General features: G+C 45.2%; 1 protein-coding gene across 1 annotated transcript in view; it reads right to left on the bottom strand.

Moving 5' to 3' along the window:
• The window catches only part of RIMS4 (regulating synaptic membrane exocytosis 4), a 55605-nt gene extending 30524 nt beyond the window's left edge, over positions 1 to 25081 (bottom strand). The window contains exon 1 of the mRNA XM_059480648.1: positions 24941 to 25081. Within this exon, the coding sequence (XP_059336631.1) occupies positions 24941 to 25037 (97 nt within the window). The 5' untranslated portion in view covers positions 25038 to 25081. The remainder of the gene's footprint in view (positions 1 to 24940) is intronic.
• Positions 25082 to 25305: the final 224 nt, after the last annotated feature.

A 25305-nucleotide genomic window follows, 5' to 3' on the forward strand; every position in this document is an offset into this window, starting at 1 on the left:
TGCTGAGGTGAGGGAGGTCCCCAAGTCCAACAATTTGGGATGTCTGTGGGCAAAATGCAGCAGTGGGAGTCTCAGCTCAGCTCCCCATCAGACTGCTAAAGCACTGACCATTCCACCTCCTACCTATTTTCAGCTACTCTGAGAAAAGAGTCAGCACATTAACTTCTCCACTTGAAACTTTGTCACTGCATTGTTGCTCCTTTAGTGTTTAAAAAAAATTTTCCTGTTTAGTCAGACACTGACTCCCTGTGACACGTACTAAGACTTGTGTGCCATGAATCAGTTCTGAGATGAATAAAAATTCCATTGTTCAGCTTCAGAGGAGAGAAGGAGAAGCCTTCCCACTGCCTTGCATGAATACCCAACACCTGTGACAGCCTGGCACACACTGAGCTGCTGGCTGCCAGGGTGGGCAGCACAGGCCCCTCTGCAGGGCTGCTCTGTTCAGAGCAAGCCCTGGTGCTCTCCTAAGAGGCTGCTTCTGCTGAGGGGAAAAAAAAAAAAATATATATATATATATATACTGGATTGTCACTTCAGAATGCAGTTTAACGAGATGAACTCAATCTCATCATGCCTGGCAAGCCCTGACATCCTGCCAAGCATTCCCTACATCAACATCCTAATGGAGTGTGAATTATGAGCACCTAAAGAGAGGCAGTTTGTACTGTGCTCCAGAACATGCCAGGCTATCATCACAGCCTGAGTAATCCACCAGAATGACAGAAAATGGCTGGGGATAAGCAGGGGCACTAATCAGGCTGCATGCTTCGTTCCCCTTGTCCTAGTTTCAGACACCAACAAAATCACACTCTTTCTTTCCAAATTAAGCACAGAATCTTTGTGAGATAGAAAAAAAAAATCAGCATGTTAATTCTAATCTGTGGAGGTTAGGTACATTCACAGGGTTAGGAAAGTTCAATCAACTCTTCTTGTGAGAGCCAGAAAAATAGTAAAATTAGCAACTATTTGCATTGCTGTTAGAGCTACCAACTCCAGCTGAATGCAGAGCAGGGCCAGGACACCCTGCCTGCCTGGGAAACCTCTGGAGATGCCAATGAGACACCTCCAAATTCCCATTGCAGCACAGCTCCAACTCCACTGCTCCTGATCCACAAGGATATTTCAGATATTTCAGCACAGAAAAGCTTTTTCTCATCCTAGCGCTCACACTGGCCTGTCCTCACTCAGATGTGGGGATGTCAAACCAACTCCCCCTGAACCCAGAGGTTTCTGTTCTTCCCCCATTAGAAGATGACCAAAAATCATTCCCAAAGGTGTTCCACACAGCCTTGGAAGGCTTGCTTTGCTGAAACCCAGAATAAATATGATCAAGGACCATAATCACCATTAGAAGACAACTGAAAATCATTCACAGGGTTATTTTCAAGACCAGCCTCTGAGGCTGCCTTCCCCAGGTCCCCCACAACCCAGCCCAAATCCCAGCTCCTCAGACACCTCAAAAGGCATTTTCTTCCTCCATGCTGGTCTGACCTTCAGTTTGGTTTAAATCCAGCTGTGCCTGTAGTTAAGCAAGTCTCCACCCCAGTAGATGATATTATCTCTTACAGCTTGTCTGGGGCATGGGTAGAGTATCAATTTCTCCTCCTTTCTTCAAAAGCTCCATTTTCTTATTTTAAACATATTTTTTTCTCCTCCTTTTGAGGTTAAAACCAAACAGTTCCCATGATGCTATTTTTAATTGTGACCTTTTTGATAATTCATCTATATAAAAAATTTAACGGCCAAAATTTTCATTTAGAAGTGTCTAAAGAAAAAGTTCTGCAGCAAACACGCAGCCAGGAAAATCCTTTGGAGATTTTTTTCCTTTCCTGTCAAAAGAGAGAAAGCCAACAGCCAAAAAGGTAAACACATATGTTCACTGTCAATGACTTTCAAATAGAGTTTGTGACTACCATAAAAATTGTTTCACTTTTCACTACAAAAAAGCTGCAGTACCCTAACACTAACAAAAATGTTTGGTTCTTTCAGAGTACTTCATGGGAACCACTTTGCAGCTAGATCCAGCTCTTCAGAATTCTTTCCATGTCTCTATTTTGTTTGCAGCAGCAGGATCCAAATAGCTTTATCTGATGGACGCTTTTGCATTTTTATTTTTATAAGAAAATGGAACACACTGCCCCCTTCTCTTCCCCCCATCTGCCAGGCTTTGCAGTAGAGTCTGATTAAATGAAACGTCCATAGCCACCCAGAAAATTCACTGCTCTAATATTTCTGCAGCAATGAAACCTGAACATTGCTCTGTCTGTAGCCCAGGTCTCCAGGGAAAGACAAGCACAGAACTGCTGATGTTGTCTGGGACACATCTGGGACAGACATCCCACATCCCAGACCCTTCTTCATCTGCTGCTTTTGTGCTTGGGCAAGGGGTGATGGCTTCAAAATGTAATCTTACCATGATACTTGGAGTGCAATAAACCACAGATACGCACACACTCTCCCACTGCATGGCAGTTGGGGGATTCAATCTTTCCACTTCTTGCATTTTGGGTTTTAAGCCTCACCAAGAGTTAAACTCCCCTCTGACATCAGCCCATCTGGGAACCCCAGAGGGTCTTCAGCCCAAGTCCAGGAAAATTTACCCAATGGGCTCAGAGAATAAGTACATTTGGCACAGGTAATTAACTTAACTGATTTACTTAAACTACAACACTGTAATATTTACTCCCTAGAAAGCTGAGGGAAGTGCCGTACATACAACATCAACCAGCGGTGCTCTCCATGTTCTCAGTTCCAAACTCTTGGAACTTTGCCAGCTGTCAAGATGTGGGTATCAGGAAAACATCAAAGTAGAAAGACAAGTGGCTGGTTAGTGTGCCAACACCATCTCAGGGCTTTCTTCTTGTTTTAATTCACAAGGAGAATTAGAGGTTGAGCCAATTTATGTCCCCAAGGCTGGAAGTCCTCCAGCTAACCGACATAAGTTGTGAAGGCCAGGTGAGGTTCTCTGCTTAATTACAAGAGAGTTGAACCAGAGCACCCTGATGTGCTAATTCTGCCATCCATCTCACACTATTAATAACTGAGGATGTTGCCTAAGTCCAGGTTCTGAAATATGAATGAGCCTGAGCTGCAGAAAACCTCTTGATTTAGAAAAGGATCACAAAAATGAGGTGAATTCACAAAAATAAAGCTACTAGAAAGAGCCATTGAAGAGAAAGATGGCATGAGATGAAAGAGCTGCTCTGCCTACACTTCACTGAGCCAGGAAATTTTGCATGAGGCTGCTGTGCCCTTCCTGAGCCTGCTGGACCTGCCTGCTCACCAAGTGCCCCTCCTGGCAGAGCCCGGAGGGCTCTTCAATTTTGGGAAGCAAACAGGGGCAAAGTAACTTCAGCAGCCTGTTTGCAAGCTGTGCTTCCCTGCTGCAGAAGAGAACTCGGGTCATGAGCCTCCTGAAGCCACTAAAACCTGCCAGAGGTGCTGACACACCTTTCTGTCCCACTGGATGCTCAGCACCAGCAGTCTGCTTCCATCCACAAGGTGAATTTTAAACTGAGATTAGGTATCAGGCCTTTTCTCCCAGAGGCACTAGCTTATGTCTCTCTCTCTCTACCCAGAGCCATCTTTTCCAGCATTTCTAAAGTCTGCATATCTTGGATGTCTCCCCCAAATTTAGCTGAAACTAGAAAGTGTCTGCTACATAGTAATGATGGGAAGAAAGTCGAGACAGCAGCTTAAGCATTGAAGAAATACTTGCCTCCCTCAAAATCACAGCTACTACACAGCAGGTAAAGTTTAGTTTTGACAGACAAAATTCAGAGGAAGCGGTTGACAAGGCCATATTTATTAATGAGATTTCTTGCCTTTTCTTCTGTCCTACTGATGCTCTTTTAGGAGTGAGCAGCTTTGTCAAGACCACGTGTGTGTGAGTGCAGAGAGCAACAGTCTTGGCACAATGCATGAGTCATGCAACCTTTTGTTCACTCGTTATAAATACAATTAAAAACACAGCCCCATTTCCTTAACAGGCACAAAGCCACACAGAACCCTGGAGTCATTCATAAACTAGAATCCTCGTGCAGAATTGCATTTAGAACAGCATTTGATTTGTGTTTAGCTTGGGTAATAATTACTCCATCATATTTTCCTTAAGGAAATGAATGCTCAAATTCACAAGGAGTGAAACTTTAATTATACACACTGCTTAATAACTTGTGTCCGTTTGGAAGCAATTATTTGATGCACTATGGAAGCAGAGAGGGGGGAGCCAATGGTCTGGTTTCCAAAGAAGTTAACTTCAGGCATTGAGTTCCTAACTGCAGACAATCTCACCAGATACTACAACTGCTTGTGTTGGGCTTCACCAAAGGTGCTTTCATGGAATACCTGTAGCAAATGCTACAGGAGCATGCTCTTCCCCTTTAACTCTACATATTGTTTTGACTCCCACAGGGACATCCCATGACAGGTCCAAGGCTATGGAGTGCCTGTTGTGCCAGGCAAGCACCACAGCACACCACAAGGGCACTAAAGGGAACCCTTTTCTTCCCAAATGGTACCAAGAACTGTACAAATCCTCTGTTTATAGCACACCTGTGGTGCTGAAGGGAGAGCTCAGAGAGTGACTGCATTTCGCAAAAGCCTGCAAATGGATCCAGTGCACTCACAGTGTTTCTCTCACACAGATCCCTTTCAGGATCAAGGTTCTGGATCAAGTGCCAGGTTCTGCTGGGGTGGAGTGAAAGGAGAGCACCCAGCCCTTCATGACTGCAGTAATTTCATTGCAGATATCTCATGACAGCTGGAAGGGAAGGTCAGGCTTCAATACCCAGAAGCAGGACAGGAGCCATGGTTCTTTACGCTGCTAAGTCATTCAGGGTGACTAAGAAATCAAAGTGAGTTTGTATCACTGCAAACAGCCCTGCCAATCATCCATCACAGATATCTCCAACTGGGGACAAGTCAGGCCGTCACACATGGAAAACACCATCCAATACCAAAAACAGAGGCGCTGGAATTTAACTAGCAGACACCTAAGAAAAAACATTCAAAAATTTCACAGCCCAAACCCTGAAGAGACACATGCAAGCTCTCACAGGAGTGACACACTCTCCCACAGATGAACATGGCAGACACATAGCTGCCTCCTACATCTGCCTGCTGCATGCACAAAAGCAGCACTCAGAGAGAAAAACATCCCAGATTATTTGAAGTCCTTTGGGAAATTCAGTTCACTGTTTGTCTATGCAGTGTATTGAGCTTTCAATAGAGGAGAAAAAGCCTTTTGGCCAGAGCTGGAAAATAAACATGATGTGTTCATCTCTGCTGAAAGATGCTGCAGAATGTGGGAGACCAACCAAAATATCATGTCTCAATGTAGATTACTGAGGATGGAAGCAAAAAATCATCAGATTAATATAGATTAATTAATACACTTTAGGAACAATACCAAAATCTCGTTTTCTCAATTATCAGCAACTAAGATGTAGTAAGAATCAGTCCCTTGTGAAGAAGAGGCACATCAGTGTTCAATATCTTATTGAACTGAATTTGCATTAATCACACACAGTGAACAACAGCCACACACCAGCACAGCATCCTGAGAAACAATGCCTGTTTGCAGCTACTCCATGACAGGTACCTGGCAGAAAGTTCACCAAAATCCCATGATCTGTCCCAAATATTTCTGAACAAATTTTGTAGAAGGAGCAAGGACGAACAAAATGCTTTAGAGTGCCCTGCTTATCTCTCTCTACTACGAGAGCAGAAAAGAGAGCAGATGAAGAAGCAATTGTGATACAGACAGCATCAGCCTCGCAGGCAACACTGACAGTTCAGTGAGATCAAATACGCATTAAAGGGCAGTGCGTGAGTGAAAAAACAGTTTTAATGTAACCACAAAAAAAAAAAAGTTTAATGGCAATCTCTTTATAAAATGTGCCGGCAACGACTTCTCCACAGTAATGGAAGAAGGTCAGGAGAGGACACCGTGCTTACGAAGCGCCTGCATCACTGTCACTTCCTCCCTTCTGATACCTGCAGGTAACTTTCATGTTTCTGTTCTGGGCAGACATAAGGAAGCCTTGGGATTTCTCAAGATGTTACTGGCAAGGTCAGAGAAGTACAATCCCTTCCATCACCACCTGGGCTCCCAGCACTCAGTTTCACTCAGCTGTACAGCAACTGTGCCAGCGACCTGTGCCAGCCACCCACCCCACCAGGCCCCACCCTTCACACTCATTCCAACAGGGAAACACACAGAAGGAGGTAGGACACACAGTTTTGAAAATGAGCTTGAAGGTGAGACCCTCAGTCCCAACCCATTCACAGCCTCTGATCACAAGTCACAATTACAAATCAAGCTCAGGAGTGAAATAATCCTTTCCTCCTCCTCCTGCAGAGACAGGAGTTCAAGGCTCTGTTTCCCTGGCAACAAAAAAGAGCATCATAACAGCCTCCTTGCTAGCAAATGACATATGAAAACGTGTCACTTTTTTTTTCTCTCCAGTGTCTTTCATCACCAGGGAATAAGCCTGAATTCAGAACTTTCCACTCAGCAAGAATGGAAATAGATATCCATTACTGCTATTTAAAATGCAGTATCTTTGGAGCCTTTAAGCTTGTCCAGAGGTAGGTAGTAAGTAAGGGATTTTCATTTATTAAGTAAAGAAAGGAAAAAAAACCCTAACCTTGCTGAAGTTCACCTTTTAAGACAAATTATAGAACTTGAAGAGTTTGGGGAAAAAAATGCAGCTCATAAATTTATGAGCTGCATTTTAGATTCTGTTAATATTCACTTTTGAAAAGCATTAGAAATGAAGATTACAAATTTAATAATGCAACACATGGGAGGAATTATCCTCCTCCCCATATAAAAAGGCACTTTGCTCTTGCCTATAAATTGACTTTCTATTACTGTCATTAAACCAGCATAATGTGCTATAATTAGGGTCTGCCCTGCCACGGCTCTGTGGCAACCCACAGCCAAGAACTCATCATGCCAACTTTATCAGACATCCTTATGAGGCAACAGGGGCAGTGGCACTGCTGGGTATCTCCTCACTGCAGGACTTTGGGGTGCTCATGGACATTTATGAGGGGTCAAAAAGAAAGTGGATTAAATCAATGAGGAAAAAATTCAAGAGTAGAGAAAGTCCCTAAGCCATGAATCAGTGGAAGGCGGGCCAGCATCCTGAAGAAGCATCCTAAGAAATTTTGCCTGACTTTCTCCTTGACAGACACAAAGATCTCTTACTCCTTCCCTTTTGCCACAGCAGAGAAATGAGATCAGTCCTCAGACTGCAGTAGTTCCCCAACCATTTCCTAAGCTGCTTTCAGGTTCTCCTCCTCTCTAGTTTGTGCAAACTGAGTGCCCTCTATGGTCTGTGCAAGCCCCATCACACCTGCAGAGAATCTGCCACTCCTCTCCCATGCTCATGTGTAACTCCACCTGTGCCTGGACCATCAGGGATGATTTTGCAATACCCACAAGAGAACCTACCAAACAGCAAAAACATTAAAATTGAAATGCAGTGATTTCCTCAAACAGGCAACTACATTTAAACAGCTCAACTGAAAGAGCATTAAAATTGTGCTGGCAGGTATTTACTGTCCCATTTCCCATGGCTCTTTCTCCATCTTTCAGTTACTGATGGGTTGTGACATATTGAAATAATAAAAATCTCAATAACAGAAACCTCTTTGCCACTTCTCAGCACTAGCACCATTCTTCCCTTTCACCAGCCATGTACCTAAACAGACAGATGTTAATTCTGTCATCTGCCTTTTTTTTTTTAAACCATTTTGACTCGTTCTTTATGCAGCAGGCAGCTGGAAGACTTGCTCACATCTCAGTTACTTCTGGAACAAACCTGAGCAACTAGCACTGAGGGAGTGAGTTGACAGCATCTGCTGGTGGTTCTTGCTCTTCCTTTGCTCATGAATTGTCTTGAAATTTAAAAGAAAAGCAGCTGGTACCTGTTCAAGATTACCAAAGTGTGACTGGTCAGTGCAGCCCAAGCAGGTGCTCTGTGCCTGAGGAAGCAGACTGGCAGGCCAGGCCAGCACTGGACCTTCAAGCACCACTGGTCTGCTTTGACAAGTCCTGCCCTTTGCTCCATGACAAGTCAGTTCTTAAGATTGCTGGATGACAGTCTGTCCACTTAAAAACTTCTCATTCACCAAATATTCATTCAAAGAAGCTTAGTGTCTCAGAATGAACATGAAGGGGACTTGTGATAATCAAAGTGAACCCATTTGCAAGTCTGACACATGCACAGAAAGCACTTTGCAGTCTCCACCAAAGCCTGGTTTAGTCTCCCTGCTGAAGCAATTTTTAGGTCAGAACACATGCAGATGTTTGGAGGTCTGTGCTTTGTCCTTGGCCTGTTTTGGAGAAGGATGTAACATCTTGCTTCTGCTCCAACTGCATATTTTCATCAGAGAAACCACAAGGCCACACTTGATTTGAAGTCACTCCTGAATTCTATTCCTCTGGATCCATGACTGACTAATGCATCCTCCTTCTATCACATAAGCCATATTCCTGATTGAATTGTCCTCCTGTTGTATCCATTCTCCTTAGAAACTTCCCTTTATGAAGCATGACTTGGCCCTTCTGAACATTACACAATATTTGTCTTTCCCATGTATTTTCTGCTACAGATCTGTGACTTTTCCCCGTATTTTACTGTCATATGGAACAGCTTTCCCTTTCAACAGTCACAGCTGCTTAATGAATTCAAAGTGTGACATTTTGTTTTCCACGGTGAGGTGTGTGAGAAGTGTAAACCATGGCTGAGAGATGAACTAGAAAACACAGAGGGCACTGAGCCCTTCCCACCAGCCAGACACAGCACTCTCAGCAGCACCCACTGCACCTTGCAAGGCTCAGCTTTACTCAGTTAATTGACAGACTTCACTAAAGAAATCAAAATGTCAGCTTCAGGAAGTTTTTACAAGCTTCTATACACAATAGAGTTTCACAAGCCCCAAAGAGATCCTCTTGGGCTTGGTTCTCAATGGGCTATCCCACCTGGACACTTGGAAGCTTTGCTCAAATAACACTTCCAGGATCCAAGGGGATTCAGAGCCTCGAAAGACTTCCCAGAGCACTGCACAAATTCCTCTGATGCCACCCACACGGGAGGCTACAAATTGGCACCAGTAGTTGTCAATATTTTGTTTTGATCTTCTGGCAAACAAATCCACCCTCTGAAATGTTTGCAGGATGCCAAGATAAAAAGCAGCAATGAATAAAACCCAAAGAAGTTTGAAGAGTTTATTTTTACCAAGTAATCAATACCTTCTGGCAGTCTTCCTCCAGCTCTAATAATACCAGCGAGGACAGTGACCCTTGGCAGGTTTTGTACACTGTTCTACAAACATTATCCAATTAACCATCACAATCCACTCCTAGAAAAAAGAAAGCATGATCTGAAGTTCTTCTACAACAAGAGAGAGAGAGAATGAGTGCTGGGAAGGGCTACTGATAACAAGGTTGTAGTTTGGGAGTTACAGCACTTGCACATCAGTCTAACCATGCTGCCCCTCAGGGGCCAGCTGAAATGGTGTGTTTTTCACACAATCTGTGCTTAGCACAACCCTTGGTTTCACTCAGCTGTGAGAAAGCACTAGGACAGTGTCCGAGTCAACTCATTAATAAATCAAGTGACAATAAAACAGTTGGATGGAGATGAATTATTGAAATCAAAGCAACTTAGTGCTCAGAGACAAAACTAAACTCTGTAAACTGGGAGCTACTGAGCACAGAGCCTGATGTTCCTCAGAACAGCTTTACTGAAACACTGCAAACTGCCTGTCCAGTCTACCTATAACACAGTTCAGAAGGGGATTCAGCATTTCAGTGGGGTGGTGAGATATTGATCCTGATCATCAATATTGAAGATGGAAGAGGAATCTCAGGTCATCAAGTCAACCATGAAAGGTATCTCAGGGGATGCTCACCTAAACCAAGTCTAAGAAACAGGTCTAAATCCAGAGTCAGTATATGTGTCAATATAAATCCAGGTCTGGATTCTTCTGAACAGAGTATTCTTCTATAACTTTGGGGCAGCCATTACAGAGTCACAATATTTAGTCAACCTTTTACTTCTACAGTCATTAATCATGCACCATTTAACTACTGGTTTGTCATTAACATTCTTAATCCTTTTCAAATCCTTCTGCTTATTTTCACATCTTTTTTCAATCCCATTCTATGTGTCTTGCTAATTACACTCCTTAACTGTCATAGGCTGTTTCAACAGACATGTTGAGCCAGACGTGGTTTGATCACTTGCTGTTTTATGTGCCCAATGAATCCCTTGCTATTGAGATATTTAAAATATAAACAATGCTATTGGAAGATGATCAACTGTACTTAATTATCTGAACAACTTCCTGTAACTCTAGAGAGGAAGGGCAAATGACCATTTAACAATGTACTCAAAACCAAGATTTCCAATCTTGTAAAAAAGAACAATGAAAAAGGAAAAAAAGGACTTAGGGTTTCCATCTTCTCCAAATACAGAGCTTTGCATGCTTGGCAGACAGTACTGGTTTCAAAGTACTGTTATTTGCAATTTTGCTGCATCCTGAGCCAAACTTTGCTACCAATCTCAGAAGACTCCATCTCCAGAAGTCAGCACACCACAGCCTAAGAGTCACAGGCCACCAAAAGTAAGGTCACATCCAAATGAGAGATGCCAAAACCTGATGACAAATGAATGAGACACAGCAGATGTCACCTGAAAACTTAAAGAAAAGGCAATTATTCATGGCCAAAAGGAAGAGAAGTACTGTGATATATGGGAAAGAAGGAACTAAGCGAAGTAGGTGGCCAATCGTGATGGAGCAACTCTCAGAAACACCCAGAGAAATGGAAATGTCAGCCCAGCTTTACACGTCCACACATTCACTCCCAGTGACAAGCTTGACTACACAACTTGACACAGAGCAAATGTCACCCTGAGCACTTCCTCTCCTGCATCTCAGTCTTCATTTCACTTTTACAACCGTGTCCCGACCTGTCATGCAGGGGATGCAAAGCTTAAAACCACATGTGTGTAATGAAGAGATGAGTTCATGAAGAGCCTGGAAGAGCAGCCAGCTCATTCAGCCCAGAGGAGAGCCAACAGAGGCTAGAGAGGGCCATTATGTGCCACCATTGTTAGCTACTAATTCAGTATCTCCAAGGACAGGAAGAACTGAACATTTCCTTCTCTTCCACAGCCATTTCCTTCTCTTCCATCCCCTCAGACATGGCTCTCAGCTCAGAGGGGAGCAGAAGACCCTGCACTTGGTATCCCTTGGAGAGTTCTGTCCAGGCATGGTTTGCCACACCCATTGAAGCCAAAATGTGCAGCTAAAACAGATGAAGGAACAAGATATCAGCAGCACTATGCAGGAAGGTTGTGCAGCTCCCACATGCCAAGAAAAATGCCACGGACACCATAATCCCCAAATGCACTCACATCATGCAACCCCATTAGATCAGCAGCTCCTAATTAATTTAGCATGTGGATCAGTTCTCAAACACCTTTTGCTATCACTAAGACCTCCTGAAAGTGATGAAGAGGAATCATTATGCATAACACCCTCAAGAACTTGCTGTAAACACATTTGGCAGCACAGGGAGGTTCCTTTATGGCATAATCCATTTTTACATACACCTAATATTTTCAGGTTTTCAACTGATTGTCAAGAGTGTTTGTAGAGGCTGTTAATGAATCTCAGTGCTAAAAGCAGTTACAATTCTGTAGCTATTAATACAACGTGACATCAGTTATATCAGCTTCCGAGTGAATCACAGTTTGCAATCTTGTAGGTGTTCGATAGCTGTTGTCACATCGAAATAGAACATTGTTAAATATACCCCAAGTCTGTCCTAGTTCTGCAGCTCTTTTCCCCCTTCCTGCACTGCAGCCTTGGTGGACTAAGCACAGGAATGTCAAGAGGAAAAAGCAGGTTGACTCTTCAGATCAGCAGGTTATAAAATGTTCACTTTTGACCGCAATTTCCTCTCAAATTTGAAGACTATAAGGAGTTAAAAGAACAGGTCACCAAACCTTTTATGATGTCTAAACCCTCCAAGATGTATTTATATCAAAATGTTAAGCTTTCCCCCCCCCCCTTTGTAAACTGAAATAACAGGCTGATAATCTTTCCTGACATAGTAGTTTAGCATTAAAGCAGGCAAAATCCAGTTTTCAAACCATTAACTGAGTATTAGATGCCAAATGCTGCTTTAATCTGCATAACTGATATTCACAGAACACTCCTGTCTTGGTCAGCTTGTATATAAAAGCACATTCTTAACAAAACTGGCACAAGCCTGTGAAGTTATTAATATTTTGCTCAGTGAAGCATTTTCAGACCATCATTTTGTCCCTGCTTCAGGATTCAACCTCTCACCAACATTCTTCATGCAGGTATGCATACCCTGTATGGGTAATCTTTGGAAACCCAGCCTTAGAGCTCCAGAGCAAAGATGTTTTAGAAAATATACAGCTTTCTAGATTTCAGGAAATTAAACAAAATTATGTCCTGAAATAAGACTTCCTGATTTTTACAGTCACTCTGTCCAACAAGCTTGCTGCCATTCTGCAGCAGACAGCTGCAGTGAACAGGCTGTGAAAACAGTCAAATTCACCAAATAAAATGGACTGTGGATAATTTGCCTGGTATTATTCCTAGAGCAACAAGCCAGATTTTGCCTCAACCGACCATGCAATATTTCATAGTGTGTTTTAGTAGGTAAGCCAGGCAGTACTGAGACAGAAATAGAAAAATATTGAAATAGGGCCCACACGATGCCAGGTTTAGAGGCTCTTGGCTTGGATTGGGTCTTGGGAAAAACTGAGTTTAGGACATAGCAGTGTCTCCTGTGCAGGAGCAAAGTGTTTCTGCAGAGACTAGGCAGCCAGGTCACAAGAACAGACCTACTCCTGTTACTAGGCAGATGCCAGGAATTCAGTGGAAACAGATGAAAAACAAGTTTACAGAATGATTAACTTGGGACTCTGGCACGACTCAAAGCAGAGCACTGGGCAAGTCGGGAGAGCTGAGAATTATTGTTGTGAAACAGTTCAGAAGTGGTCTGGACAAACAAAAATTATTGAAAAATCAAGTCCTGCTCCTTCCCCTAGCCTCAACAGGTACTTTCTCACACCTCACATTTACCCTCTCAGACCCTTTAGACCAGATGTGAAGATCACAAGCTCTGGGTTCCATCAGAGGTGATCCCTTTATGCTGTAGCACCACTGTGTGAAAAACAGCTTTGTTGTGTACCCACATGCCTTGAATTGCACATCCACAGCCTGTACACATTGGGCAGGCAAATCCTTATTTAAATATCTCTTTGTCCTTGCCATTTGCAGAATCTTCACATGCACAATAACTAACCCCAGATCTCTCTCTTGTTCTAATAAAATACCAAGTAGAAGTGAGGAACGTGCACTGGTGGAAGGTCTACAGGCTGCCATACAGGAAACATCTCCACCTTTGTTATTTCTTGCCAAAGCTCTAGCTTATATTGAGAACAGCTTTCCCTATGTCAAGGGAAAAGAGCCAATAAACATGTGTGGAAAAAAACCATGATGCTAATTTTGGAATACCTGGCAGAAATACAGAAATATAGGAAGACAAGGAGAAAATAAACCTTGGGGAATACTGAAAATCCTGGCGGGACACAGAGGTAGCAGCAAAAACTGAAATATTTTTTAGGGGAGTTCAAAACATTGATCAAGATATGATGAAACCTCCAGGTAGCCATGGAGGAAACTCCACCAAAAGGTGGGAGGCAGGTGTCCAAAACCAGCCCAGGGCAGCTGATGGCTCCTGCTAAGCAAGGGGAGGAGGGAGCAGACCAGCAGGCTGCAGATAGACATCAGCAACAGGCTTTCTCTGGGCTGAAAGGACGTCCCAAAGCAAGACCAAAGGACTGTCCCAAAGAGTGTCTGTCCAAACTGAGTGATCTCAGAGCTGCCTGACAGGAGTGTGGTGCTCTGATGCCAGGTAGGACACGGCTACAGCAGCTGTGCCCATCTGATGGAGGGAAAGCCGCTTCCTCAGCGCAGCAGAAAGCAGATCCAGGTGCTTTTGAGCCCAACCATGATCATGAGAGCATTGCTATGCTAAAAGAAGGAATCATTGCCTTACTTAAGACACCCAAAAGCCCAGAGAGAGCCTCTCTTCCACCCTCAGCCCCACAACTGAAGAAATCCACATGATCCCGTACCACAGCCCTCCTCAAGGCCCCAGATGGAGGAGGAAAGTACATCGACACAGCCTGCGCTGACACCACAGCAGGAGAAGGGGTGTCATGGGATGCTAAGGTTGCCATGGCAATGTCCTCATAGCACGTAACATTTTGACACTGTCTGTTTGGCGAGCAGCAGCGGCGATGTGGCAGCCTGCAAAGGCAGGAGGAAGCGGCTGTGCGAGTTTGCCACGCTTGTTCCTGCAGCCGGCAGCCAATTCAAACTGTCTGGGCATTGGAGTTTGACCAATCTGGCAGCTCCGCTTCCTAAAGTGCACGAGGAAGCTTTTAACAGCCACTGCTCCATAAATCACCCTGATTTAACAGGCTCCGTCTGCCAGGCTGAGCGCTGGCCTGCACGCCCACTTTCAGCGCTGCCTGCCCTGCTTTCCACACCAGTGTTCTCAATGCTCCCCTATTGTATCTGCTGGGAATGTCCCCACCAAGGCAGGAAGGAATGATGAATCTGACCCCATGTTCTCAGAAGGACAATTTATTACTTTATGATACTCTATTATATTAAAGAATACTGTACTATACTAAAGAATACAGAAAGGATACTTACTTAAATGCTAAAAAGCTAATAATGAAAACTTGTGACTCTTTCCAGAGTCTTGACACAGCTTGGCCCCAATTGGCCAGAGAGTCAAAACAACTCACACCAGAATCCAATGAAACAATCACCAGCAGGTAAACAACCTACAAACACATTCCACATGTGAGCACAACACAGGAGAAGCAAATGAGATAAGAATTGTTTTCCTTTTCTCTGAGGCTTCTCAGCTTCCCAGGAGAAAAGTCCTGGGTGAAGGGATTTTTTTCAGAGAATGTGAATGCTACACTCCCCCATCCAAGTTCAACTTCTTGAACTGCAGGGTCCAGGGAGGGTCTGCTCCTCTGCTCCAGCTGGCTTTGCACAGCCAGGGCAGCAGCCTCAGCCCCACACTTGCAGAGCAGTGGGGTGATCTTCTGAACTGCCAAAAGCAGACACAGCCCCAAATCCCACTCACTTTCAACAAATACCAGAGACCAAAACTCACAGGCATTTTTGAAAAAGCCCAACTTTGCACATTTAATATTTAAAACAAGCATGACTCTAGTAGAAACTGCCCATGGCAGAATGCTTGGTTTTATCTCAAGGTACACTAGATAACGCGATCTAAGCCTTTCCTCTTTACTTACATTACAACAAAAATCCTGTATCTGGAAGGGATGTACTGTAGACTACATGATCTGCAAAGGCAGATGTGTGGGGTCCAACCCACACAAAAATGCCTGCATTTTTGGCAAACATACCAAATTCACCATTGAAATGCAACAGTGGGTTGTGACAGCAATTCCTGCAATTCCTTCTGCTTTGGAGGGATCTGGGGAAAAGCAGAATACTGACAAGCTTCAAAAGTTAGTCTGGAGCACTGTCTACCCTTACTGTGAATTTAATTCAAACTGCTATAAAGGTGGAAGGGTTCTGCAGAGCAGTTGCTCTAATCCCACAGGCTACTGGAGAGGTCTCAGGGCAGGAGGCAGCAGAGCTTCAGCAGAGGGACAGCAGCACATCCTAAACCTAAGGGACAGGGAAAGTTACTGGGTCTGAGTTGTCATGATACTTTCAGGAATTAATCAACTACAGCAGCTGGAAATCCAACAGGCATTAGAAAGGAAAAGCCTTCTCTTTTTTTCTTCTGACAATCTGATTAAAACACAAATATGGATATAAAGCAGCCACCTTACAATCTTGAGTGAAGGTTTACTAACTTTCTACTGGAGCTGTGATAACATGCATGAAATACAAGAAAAGAAAGGTGAATAGTAACAATAAAAGAAAAAAAGAAAAACCCACCCACACAATCCTCCCAGGATGCTGAAAAGTGCTAAACAAGGAGCTGGATTTACAACAGGGGAAAAAAAAATCTTAATCTTCTTAGACATCTTGGCTGCAACACAATTAACATGTTTTCCATCCACGTGGCAGGATACATTCCCTGCTAACTGTAAATATGCATACTGCTGGTGGGCAGCTGGCAAAAGTCCCACACCACTGGGAAACTGTCACCACTGGGAAATGTCAGCCTCATCCACACTGCCCAGGGAGCTGAGCGAGAGGCAGCCTGTCCCCACACTCCTGTCCCTTGGCGACACTGCTGCTGGATCATTCTGCAAGTCTGAGCCCACCAAGAGCTGAGCTGCTGCTCCTCAGAGGATGGGCAGCTCCAGAGAGGGACACAACCACGTGTTCCTTGGGCACAGAGACTGTAGCCTCTTCAATCAGATGTCACCAATGTGAAGCACAGTAAGAACCACGATTATCCTCACTACAGCTGCTAACTGGGAATGACAGCTTGGCAGTCCCTTGACCTGAGCATCACAGAGTGAAGTGATGAGAAGGTGCCTGACAAAACAGCCCACTCTGAATGCAAAGGTCTTCAAGGATGCTGCATTTCACCTCAGTTACAGAGCATCTCCTCCAGCGCCCAAATTCATCCACAAACATTGCTGCCTTCCTGGAGCCCAGAGGATAAAGCATCTCATTACAGACATTTACCCCACCTCCCAATCCCACAAATATCCCATAAGCACGGGTCTCTCTAAACAACAGATTTTGAATTCAGACCAATACCCATGGGATGAAATAGCTCAGCCCTCCAAATCAACACAAAGAAAATCACTAAAGGCACATGTAAAAACCAGTCATTTCAGAGCACTGAAAAAATTAACATACAAATGCCAGAAAGGGAATGAGTAGCCAACAGCACTCATGCTGGGGATGATCTGGAAAATAGCACGGATCATACCCTGAGTGTTAGCCAGGAGCAAGAGTGTGTATTTACAGGAATAGTGCATACAAAGTGTGGGAAACAGATACTCCTCGCTGCAAGGGGCCAGACAGCACAGCAACCAGGGCACTGACCACACTGCTCCTCCTGCACAATCCCAAGCCCAGCAAGAAGGCCAACATTTGGAAAACTGCTTTATTCAAAAAAAAAAAAAACAAAAAAACAACACCCCACAACAAAAGAAGACCAACAAAAAACCAAAACACCTGATGAAAACAAAACCATCCATCAGGTTTCTTTGGTCCAAACAGCAAAAGGAGGGAGAGGGATGCCAGGCAGCACTAGCTGTCATTACAGCCATTTCTTGGCTTGGAATTACTGGCACAAGAAGGAACAGTTTTGTGATGTGAAGAGTTGCTTTGAAGAGCAGTGATCAATTGCTTGCCATGTTGCTGGGAGCAATGCAATAGCAATCCGCTATTTTTATTCAAATTTAAGCTAAATTTTAGGATAAACTATTCTTCTGATTAGGAGTAGATTAGTTACTTAGGGAACAGATATAAGTGACCCCTCTACCTCTACATTTGCAAGAATAAGGACACAGACAATAGCTTAAATATCTCTTAGTCACAAAACAGTTTTGAGAAAAATGTGTCATTTACCTCTGTACACAGTGTACTCTCCAAATTGTTGAGCACTCAGACATTTTAGACTGGTTTCTGCAAGGCTGTATGAGTGCTCTGTGTTTTGGACAAAGCTAATACAACACCCTGATGACATGAAGGTGGAACATTATCCATCTCAGCGATTTAACTGTGGCTAGATCTGAATAGAAGGTCAGGCTACAGAGCTTGCTGTACCCCGTGTGGGGAGGCTGTATCAGGGCTACTCAGCCTTTACAAGTTGTGCTGTTTTGCAAAAGCCAAGCCAAGGACAAAACTTAAATGCAGATTTCAAGGCATGGTTTGACAGACAGCAGAGAGTGCCTAATTTGTGTGTCATCAGCAGATGACTTAAGCAATGGCACAACTGATGGATCATTGTGTTGCAGAACCCCAGTCGTGACACGTGTTGCCATACAGTATAGCAACCTCCCAGAAAATAAAACCAAACCCCAAGGAACATCATCTGGATAGATGGGATATTCAAAATGTGTTGAACACTTCCGCAGAGGAGCAGAAATCCTTATTCAAATATGCTAATGGTGCTTCTCAACAGATGTCTGTGGGAGAGAGGAGGAGACGGCAGGGCTGAGAGCCTTGAGTGAGTCAGGTCTCACTGCCCCACTAAAACCATCAATGACTTACAGACCATTTCCTAAATTAAATTGTTCACATTTCTAATCTAACTGAAGGCATTCAAATATAAGCAAATAGTGCTTCAGAAAACAATTGCACAGATAAATTATTTCTCGAGACAACTACTCCAATCAAACTTAATTCTTCCCTACACAAAGCAGATCCACACATTCTGTCAGACAGGAATGTTGAAGCAAAGTAGCTACAGCGTTTCACAACTTGTCCTGATGCAAGAATCTGACAGAGCAAAGATAATTTTTTTTTTTTTGCCTGGAGAACAGAGTGCTTTTGAATTAATAAATGTTGCATTAGAATTAACTGCACATGAAATAGAAGCAGTAAAAAAACAGTGTCTCATAGATAGAAAGCTTTCTAGGGACAGATTCTTCTACTTGGAAACCAGCTGACAGCAGAACAAGAGAAAGAGACATCCTTTTCCTGTGGCTGGCAGGGGTCACATCTAACCCACCCTCAACAACTCCTGCACACACAGCTGAACTCAGCATCATCCTCTGAATATCTAGAAGTACATCAGGCCACCTTCCAGGGAAGGAGACACAACGCTGTGCTCCCCATGGCTGCACGTGTGTGCTGCAAAAGCCCAGGGGACAGCAGAGCCACCATCACGGCCCATGACCCATGCACATCCCGCTCCCCTGTAAACCCACACCCAGCTGACCACCAAGGAAACTTCTAGGCAGCACCTTGTGGCACAGTGCTTGAGCTCCCTGGGTTAGCAGCTGCTGCTCTTCCTCCACCTTACATCAGCATTTCTAACAATTCCCAACACGGCACAGGCGGATGCTGCTGGTCGGGGGGTGCTCTGCAGGATGCCCCATGGGGGACAGCAGTGGGGAGCAGCTGGTGGGCCAGGAAGGCAGCCTGGCACGCTGAGCCCTGGCCGATGCCACGTCACCCTTCCCCGCGCTCGCCCATCTGTCCCACCGTCCCCATCTGCCGGGTTCTGCCACGGACCGCGAGCGCCCTGCGACTGACGCTGACATCCTGCTTTGCCTTTCCACAGGCACAGCAAGAACCTGGCCCAGCACCACGGCTCTCACGTGCAGCCACAGCACCGAGAGCAACACAAACAAGGACAAGGTTTCCAATCGCTTGCTCCTCGTGCTGACTCATTCTCAGCCTCCCATGGCCACTGAAGACAAAATCTGTTGTCTGTACCTGCGCTCCCCTGAGCACACGTGCAGCAGCAGCAGGGCCTGAGAGCAGAAAGCTGCTCCAGTGCTCAGGGCAGGGAAGGGACAGCAAAGATTGCTCAGCTCTGCCTGACCAGGTAAAGAATCAGTCGCTGTATTTAGGATCGGGACTAACTCATAACCAGATCTGGATCACCAGCCTCTGCAGGTCATACCCACAGCCTCCTCTTCCAGGCTGCTGGTCCCTTTCATACAATTTCCTCTGATGGAAGACTGATTTGACAGCAGCTCTTCCAGAACTGCTCTCATTTTTTTTTATTTCAACTTAATCCATTTATGAAATAAACATGTTTACCTAGAGCTAGAATGTGCCCAGCAGGGAGAGAGGCATTTCTTACAATCACCAGGATAAGCTACAGCCAAGGATACACTCCTTACTGTGCAAGAACAGGGAAAAGCCCTGGATTTTACTGCCTCCCGCACCAACCAAGAGAGCTAGCAATGCACGCCCAGGTGAGCTCTAGGGGCTATCTTTGCAGGTCTGAACTATCCAATTATTTATAAAACATTGATTAAAAAATAGCTAACATTCCAGATGGATGTATAATTTCCCCTGTTCCCTACGTGTCTGCCACATGAGCCCGGCTACCTATCTTACAAACAACTAACAAAACTGGTTAGAGGCTTCCAGAGCTCCAAAAATTAACTCTGGATGAAGCAAACCCAAAATAAGCACAAAAAGGACTTAACACACTTGGGCTATATTAAAAAATAAAAAAAAAAAAAAAGTAAAAATGGACTAGTTAAGTCTTGAATCATAATTTTCTTTTAAACCATATGTACCCCAATACAGTGCTGCAACTGAGATATATCCATGGCAACATGAAAACACACATAGGGGCTCTCTCTATTTAATAGCTTTGTAACGCTTAATGTTTGAAATTATAGAGCAGGTCAATGTTTAAAATTATGAGGAAGTTCAATGCATAAAACCCAAACAAAAGAATATCCTAAACCAATCTAAATATCCACAGCCCCTTCTTACACCCCAATAGTTTAAATGTTTTTTATCAATCCATTAAATTTGTATTTCACATAGTTTCTCTTCAAAGCAATTGATCGTAACACAGTGCCTCTGCCAGTACTTTATAATGTGTGAAAGCAGCAGCCTGGGCTGAATTTTATCTCTAATTCAACTCTTTTCTGAATGAGCAGCTGACACAAGGAAGGCTTACTGTCAGTATCTAGGAGACATTTTGACTTTGGAAACCATTTTCTCTCTGCCAGACACTTGGTTCCAGCTGGCTGAGACATGATTTGATTCTCCTGTCTTGCAGCAAGGACAGGGGTCTGCCAAGCTGGACAGTCCCTGTGCTGAGGTCCTGACCAGGGAAGGGACACTTGCCAGTCCCTCAGAGCTGCTCTGTGCCTTCCCCTGCTGCCTGACAGAGCAGCCCTGCTCCTCACACTTGTGTGTGCAAGGAACCTGGTGTAGATGCTCAAGCTGGATCTGGATTCCAGGGGAGCTGCATGGGCAGTGTGACCCATGGCTACAATTCCAGACATCCAAATCTCCATCCTTGTCAGGGCATGCTACAAATGCCTTCTGTCAGTGCAAGCAGGTGTCCTTCCATAGAAAACCAGGGTGTAAGATGAAAGGAGCTGGTGCACTGCAGGGTCTCACCCACCTGGGCCACAGCACAGCTGGACCACACACCCAGACCTGAACAGCACTGCTGGATCCTGCACAAGAAAGGAAACCCATCCCTTCCAGTGTTTTTTTGCATTTACCTACCTGTCTTTCTTTAGGTGTAGTTCCTGTCCTCTGTAGTACACAGGGTCCTGATCTGGAAGCTGTCATCCCTCCAGAGCTGAGCACTGCTTCTGATTTCCCAACTCCCAGCGGGTTCAGCACTGCCACATCAACTGTCCCAGCTACTCAAACCACCTCCTCTCCCCTGCTCAAAGCCTGCCTGATCTGCATGTGCAGCTCTTAGTCGGTTATTGGTACTCTCTTCAAAATCCTTACTTTCTGTTCTGCTTCAGCTACATTTCCAAACCTCATGCCCCACAAAAATGGTTCTCCTCCACACCATTAGCCTTACGGATGACCTTCATCCTGAACTGGGGAGGGCTGTGCTAAGGCCACCATCAGTCAAAGAGGGATTTCATACACCCCATTCCCTCAGCTTTCATTATGAGCTGCACCCAGGTGCACCATAAGCTGCCTACAAGGCAGGTGCCCACAGCCATCATGGATCCTGTTATTAACCTACACGCCCTTGCCACTTGGCAGTTCAGTTCTCAGCAGTTTGGCTCCTTCTGACATGTTCCCACAGGGATATCAGCATTCCAAACAGCTGATTCCAGCCAAGACCAAACGTATGGCAGATCGTCAGAACAGATCAGATTTGTGTTCACAAGATTTGTGTCAGAAACAGGCGTTCTAGAAATGTGCCCACAAAGAGTGCATGACTGACTTTTACCTCCTCTTACTCTACTGCTCCATAACTGAAATGTAGGATAGACATTTGCATAAGTTAAACCAACAATTATTCTGCTAATAACTGGAGTTTAAAAATCCTTAAACTTCACTGACATTGCTGGGGACCTCAGTGGAGCGAAGACAGTGGCACTCAGCCAGCAGGAAAGCCAGCAACATTACCATGCTGAGATCAAAAGAGTTATTAACCCCGAGTCCTTGATCTGCTGAGTGCATTTTGACTATTTCAAAGCCCCACTGCAACTTCCTGGCAAAAAAAGCTCCGCATTTGCTCAGAGCATCTTCTTTTGTAGATGCAGCTGAGGAATGAAAAGGGTATTGGAACCCTGAAGTCTACATCCACCTCTTTGGAGAGACATGTGGACATGAAATATCTGAAACTTCATCACCCTCATGCTCTGAAACCACTCAAATATCTGTCTGGTGCTCTGTTGCTTTCCTGCCTCCACTGGCTGCCTGTTTCTACACATGAAGAGATCATCTGCACCCAGATTCACTGCTCAGAACCCCGTCCAGACACACTGCAGGTCTACCAGGCAAAGGAATTGTGGAAGATGAGGAGAGTCTTCTCACCCTATGTCCACAAGGTAGACAGCAAAGAAGAGCCATGACAGGAACGAAATAGTGTATAAGTAAAAGTATATTCTGTATTTTTCAAAAGCAGTGTCATTTTTCCAGACTAAAAGGGTGAAACACTGGAAGCCAGAGGTGTTGTTACCACGGCCCAAATACCGCCACGGCTCTCAGCACATCTGTAAATTTCCTTTTAGGCTCCTTTGATATTACCCACTCATAATAACTTAAATGAAATACCTCAAGAATTTTTCTTGTTTGTAGATTTAAACGATCATTAGGCTGTTTTCCCCTTCCAGAGGAAAACATCACATTTCCCTTAAGCGTGGTCATTTATCAGCTCTTCTCCTTTTTCTGTAGGACAGCTGTTCTCTTAAAGATGTGGTTCTCAGCTTCAGACAAAATGGATGATGTGTCTGTTTGAAATAGGATTGTTTACTTTGTCAATGCCCCTGGGATCAATTTCATTTTTTTTCTGCCTCCTCCTATAGAGAACATCTTGCCAAGTGCAGTATTCATCTCCCTGAATGAGCTATTGAGATCCATTTTTTTGACAGAAATCATGCTGCAACCCAAACTGATCAGAATCTCTCACTATTTCAGAAGCATGCATGGGTATGAATAATACAGAATCTTATCTGGCACAATTTCAGCATTTCTCTTATAATTTCTCTTCCATGTAATCTACTTGCTTGAGAAAATTACACACTTGTAGTTTTAAGACCAAAAATAAAAAGCAGCACACGTTCCACCTGGCTGGTAGCTCATACATGTCTGAGCATACACTCACAGGCACGAAATACAGGAGCAGCACTGCAACATCCCCATCGCACTGAATCCACCCTCAGCAGCTTCACTGACCAGACAACTCACACAGGCAGGATCTGCTCATAAGCTGCTGGAGAATGAGGTTTTAATTGGAGATTTATTTAATTCAGAGATAAGTACTTGTGTTGTATTAAGAGCAGCTTATTAACATTCAATCATGAACATTCACTAAGCGTGAATAAATAAAATTGAGCGCAAAAATGGTTTTTTAAGCAGTGGAAGAGGAAGCATTCAGCTAAACTATCACCTTGCTCAGGGCAGGAGGGGCTGGACACCAGGGAATGAAATGCTGTCCCAGGCATTGTGCTGGGTTCTCATACTTGAGCATGTCTCACTATCAATCATTCCTGAAGCAACAGCGCTGAGACTTCCCAAAGCTCCCGTTATTGTCTTGTATGCTCCTCAGCATTCCAGCCAAATCTGAAGTGCAAATAAATTATCAGCAAAATTTTTAGATAAAAATTTTTTAAACTACATCTGTTGGAGGAGACAATCCTCTGCCTGCCACCCCTGCATGATGCTGATGACAAGTCTAGGTTAATCACACAGATGATGAATTGATTCTTACGTCAACTCCTTTAAAAACAACATCGTTACAGGTGTAGCAGCTGGCGGGCTGATGTATTCCTGCTGGCATCTGCACATCTTGGGATGAGCCACTAGACAAAGGAGCATGCCGGCATTTTGAGGGATGCAACCATGACAGTCAGCGTTAAAATACGCCTTAGTTACCAACTTTTTATTATTTGCCACTCACAAGACTCACAGGTTCAGTCCCTAGTACAGTGTGCTCTGGGAAAAACACCCCTCAATTAGCAGGGATGCGCCGGGAATGGACAGAGGGCTCTCAGACCGACCGCTCTCCATCCACTCCCGCGCACGCCCTCCCTCCCTCTCTCCTACCCACGCAGCGGCTGTGCTGCCCTCTACTCCCCGCACCTTCCCCAGCTCCCACCACCCTTCCTCGCCCCTTCAACCCAATGCCTTTCCTACTTTTTCCTACCAGTGCCCCTCTTTTTTAAGCTTGGTCGCATTTTATGACCACCGCCAACTGTCTGAGGCCAGAAAGGTCTTTCTGATGCCGGCAAAAAAAAAATCACTGCATCCATTCTGAAAGGCTTATTGTTTTGGGATTTACTCTGCCCTCATTTAAACGGAATCCCATTATTCTCTCTCCAAAAGCAGCACGGTGTACGGCGCTAACAACCCCTGGGAACAATCAGCCCGAGAGTTGATGGTGTATAAATCAGAGCGGACACACCACCCGGCAGGATGGACGCCTCCTCCCTGAGCTCTGCCCTTCATTCTCACAGAAGGAGGATGGAGCGGGAGCCGCTCCATTTGCAAATAACCCGTGTTTCCTATCGATCGGCAGCCGGAGCGTGTTCCACCGCTGGAGCACATTCCCAGTTCTAACCTCCACAGGCACCCGCATCCAGCGGTCCCCAGCATCCCTCGCACACCCGCACGGATGAACCCCCGCCGGGGTCGGGGATGGCGCTGACACGGAGCACACCCACCCTAGCCTGCCCAGACACACAGCCCCGGGAACCACCGCCCCGCGGTGCTCCCCGGCCCCCCGTACCCGCGTCCTCCTCGTCGAAGCTGTTCATGCAGGGGAAGTAGATGGCCAGGGCCTCGAAGGAGGCGGAGAGGCTGAGGCGGCTCTGCGACCGCTCCATGAAGAGCCCAGCTCCGGGGGCGCCGCCGGGGGTCTCGCCCGCGGCCGCGGGCGGCTTGGCGAGCTTGGCCGCCCCATTCTTCACTCGAAGCACGGCCCGCGGCGTCTTGGCGGCGGCGGGGCCGCGCTGAGGCGGCGGGGAGAGGAGAGGCAGGCGAGGCGAGGCAGGCAGGAGCGCGGAGCGGCGCGGAGCGGAGCGCAGCCACCTGCTGCCGCCCGGCCGGCCCTGCGCGCCGCCCGCCCCCGCCCCGCCGCAGCGCCGCCAATCG

This window comes from Ammospiza nelsoni, chromosome 12 (genome assembly GCF_027579445.1).
Source record: "Ammospiza nelsoni isolate bAmmNel1 chromosome 12, bAmmNel1.pri, whole genome shotgun sequence".
NCBI lineage: Eukaryota > Metazoa > Chordata > Aves > Passeriformes > Passerellidae > Ammospiza > Ammospiza nelsoni.